Source organism: Rhinopithecus bieti, unplaced genomic scaffold, assembly GCF_001698545.2.
Source record: "Rhinopithecus bieti isolate Rb0 unplaced genomic scaffold, ASM169854v2 scaffold_28527, whole genome shotgun sequence".
Lineage (NCBI taxonomy): Eukaryota > Metazoa > Chordata > Mammalia > Primates > Cercopithecidae > Rhinopithecus > Rhinopithecus bieti.
This window is the reverse complement of record NW_016812423.1, coordinates 26,122-29,727: the sequence shown is the minus strand read 5'-3', so window position 1 is coordinate 29,727 and position 3,606 is coordinate 26,122. Positions and strand designations below refer to the sequence as shown.

The 3,606-nt window shown below is 50.8% G+C and overlaps 1 protein-coding gene across 1 annotated transcript; it reads left to right on the top strand.

Moving 5' to 3' along the window:
• The first annotated feature begins 303 nt into the window (after window positions 1–303).
• On the top strand, window positions 304–1,341 carry LOC108544981 (5-hydroxytryptamine receptor 5B-like). Its single transcript, XM_017896398.1, has one exon. The coding sequence runs from the start codon at window positions 304–306 to the stop codon at window positions 1,339–1,341; it is 1,038 nt and encodes a 345-aa protein (XP_017751887.1).
• The last annotated feature ends 2,265 nt before the right edge of the window (window positions 1,342–3,606 follow it).

Below are 3,606 nucleotides of genomic sequence, written 5' to 3'. Positions count from 1 at the left end.
CTGACAGTCGGTGGCACCCGGGACCGCTAAGAGAGGTGGTGGGAGGGACTGGTGAGGGGGAGCTAGACTGAGGGGTCCTGCTCTTTTACCCTTTCTACTGGAAAAGAGGGTCTACGGGGACTGCAGGCTTAAGTGCCAGAGGTGGGCTGTTGCCCGCAGGAGGGACCAGGGTAGGACGACTTGCAACCCTCTCCTACCCTCCCCCAGCAGGCAGTACCCCCTCCACGCCCCCACCTGCCCGGTCCACGCCAAGCTCACTGACAACTCGTGCGCTCCCTGCCTGGAGCTGCGATCCCGAGGGCCATGGAAGCCGCTAAACTTTCAGTGGCCACCGCCAGCGTTGCCCCTGCCCTGGGACCCAAGACCTGCAGCAGTAGCCCAAGCCCGAGCGGGATACTCAGTTCGACCCCGGGTAATGCCGTCCTGCCGGGTCGGGAGCCGACCTTCTCTGTCTTCACGGTGCTGGTGGTGACGTTACTAGTGCTGCTGATCGCCGCCACTTTCCTGTGGAACCTGCTGGTTCTGGTCACCATCCTGCGGGTCCGTGCCTTCCATCGCGTGCCGCATTACTTGGTGACCTCGACGGCTGTCTCGGACGTACTAGTGGCAGCGCTGGTGATGCCACTGAGCCTGGTGAGTGAGCTGTCGACCGGGCGACATTGGCTACTGGGCCGGAGCCTGTGCCACGTGTGGATCTCCTTCGACGTGCTGTGCTGCACGGCCAGCATCTGGAACGTGGCGGCCATCGCCCTGGACCGCTACTGGACCATCACGCGCCACGTGCAGTACACGCTGCGCACCCGCCGCCGCGCCTCGGCGCTCATGATCGCGCTCACCTGGGCGCTTTCTGCGCTCATCGCCCTCGCGCCGCTGCTCTTTGGTTGGGGCGAGGTGTACGACGCTCGGCTCCAGCGCTGCCAGGTGAGCCAGGAACGCTCCTATGCCGTCTTCTCCACCTGCGGCGCCTTCTACCTGCCGCTTGGCGTGGTGCTGTTCGTCTACTGGAAGATCTACAAGGCAGCCAAGTTTAGTTTCGGCCGCCGCCGGAGAGCTGTGCTGCAGTTGCCGGCCACCATGCAGGTGAGGGGTGGGCTGCGGAATGTTGCTTTGGGGAAGGGTTTGCTAGAGAAAGAGGCATCTTGGCGAATGGGGAGAGTGGGCGGAAGCTTGTACGATTGGAGAGCGCTCCTACCTGGGGCGCGCGAGGAAAAGTTTGCCATCAGTTCTTCTGAAGTGTACACCGAGGGGCTAGTCACCGGCGCATCTGGCACGCAATCGAGGGCTTCGCCAGCTGCGTACTTGGTGCGAGCAGAGGAAAAGGTTTCACCATCTGCACATTAGGGAGCTGGATCTGACACCGACCCAGGGCGCACGATATGGCCGGTGGGGCTTGTAGGTTCAGCCTGTCTCAGTAGCGATGAGGGCACAGCCTGTTACCTGCACTATCTGTTGTTTTACCCCCTGAAATGCCCGTGTCCATGTGAGTCCTGGAGCCGCGACTTCCTGGTCCCAACTAGACCTAGAGGGGATGCAGTGGACTGGGAATTCGTCTTGCAGAAATTCCTGTGGTCAATCACACCTTATTTTCTGTCTCTACGGTACCCCAGTCTATCCCCTGCAGTTCAGAGACTATCCCCCAACTCTATTAGCCAGCACCCTGCCAAGGGGAAAAGTGAGGATTTTAAAATATAATAATCGGTGTCACTTTACTTTTCTTATCTCAACCCCAGAGTTATCCTCTAGTGATTTAGGAAAGAGAACCATGGATTCAAATCCCAGCTTGGGACATTAGGACAGCTGCTTAATATCTGTGGGTCTCATTTCTTCATCTTTAAACATGTTCATTCCTCATTCATAGGGCTCTTGGTGAGGATTACGTGAGATGAAGAATGTAAAGCCCCTGGCATAGTGGCTGGCATACACTGGGTGGCAGACTGGAGAAAGAAGGGGTTCAACAGGATATTGCCTGGCAATCCATAAGGAGCAGGAAGACAATGCTAGAAATGTAATGAGATGAGCAAAATTGCAATCAGCAGATCTTCTCTCACCGTATTTATTATTCTGTCTGAAGCTTCTGCCTTTTGGCCAGGATCTAATAGTTGCTCAGCATCCTTCTCACTCTGGAAGCCTCAACTTTCCCTTTTGAGGGTCTCAGGTATTTGAATTAACATGCTCCCAGTCCTTTAGATTAACAGGATTTATTGTCCTTTGCAGATACAATACATGGGGGAGGGAAGCAGTGCATGGAAGAGGAAAAAAAAAAAAAAAACAAGGAAAGTTTTTTGTTGCTAGTTTTGTTTTAATTTTGGAAAATTAACTCAGATACTTAGGCTACCAGACAAATACATGCGATTTTAAAAGTAGGCCTTTTTTCTTCTTCATTAAATGGCAGAGGAATTTTGCAGCATAAAATAGGAATGTCAAGACTATAATTGGAAAGTGTTGGTGAGGGAGAGCTTTATTCAGAATTAATGATGTTCTCTGAAAGGTCCCTTGGAAACGCCTGGGGTGATTATAGCTTTTCTGTCTGATTGCCAAGGTAGGGCTGACTTTTAATAGCTACATCAATCCAATGTGCAGTTAGAGAAATCAGAGTAAAATGGATGCTGGAAAAGCTTGCCAAGCCTTATTTTAGTGTTCATTTTTGACAGCTCCCATTCAGGCAGGTGACATAAGGAAGAGGTGACTGGATGAGACGCTGGCCAATCTGGAGTGTCGGTTAGTGGATAGAGAGAGCTCTGAGAGGCAGAGGAAGTATAAAAATGTAGCCACTCCCAGCAGGAGGACCTGGGGTAAGCCCTTCCCCACTTTGGGCCTTAACTACTCTAGCATGCAATATTGTTCTAAGTCATGTCTAAGGGCCTTGAATCACAGGATGCTGAGATTGTAGATGGAGTAGTATTCAGGGGCATGCTGCTTCTTTGGGTCACAGCAAGCCCTCACTCAAGCTTCTGGGTAATGTTCCTGAGTCCACGTTGGCAAGCCTTCTGGCAACAAGACATCTAAACAAAAGTGTAAAACACTGCGCTAGGAATACTTTCTCTCTACTTTCCCCCACCTGCATCTTTCTACACTCCAGGGGAAATGAGTTGGATTGAGTTTAGGCTCTGCAAAGTGTCTTACTGTTTTCTGTAGGGAACAGGAGCCTATATGAAGCCTGAAGGCCTCTGTTGATGAGGCTGTGTAAAACCTTCATCTTTTTCAGAATTCTGTGTCTAGGTCCCAACACTAAAGTATTATAAGAAAGTGGTCTTATCAGAATGTACTTTTTGGGCAATGATTGATCCTTTGGGGCAAAACGCAGTTTTTGAAAGTGGAGAGGGAAAAAAAAATGTTTACTGAGTGAATTGTCTCTTCCAGACACATTTCTGATGCTTTACATTCACCCTTTCATTTCATTCTCACAATTCAGTAAAGTTGGCATTAAGTCTGTATTAGTCAGGATAAGTTAAGGCGTGCTGTGGTAACATGTAACCCCAAACCAGAAGTTTATTTCACTCTGACTTAAAGTTCAATGTGGGTCTGGTGGCCCACCTGCATAGCTCTCTTCCAGGCAGTCTCTCATGAATTAGGGTCATTTATCATTTTTAGCTATGCTGTCTTGCA

Excerpts from the sequence above, each read along its gene's own strand:
- LOC108544981 (XM_017896398.1), top strand. The coding sequence starts at position 304 with ATGGAAGCCGCTAAACTTTCAGTGGCCACCGCCAGCGTTGCCCCTGCC.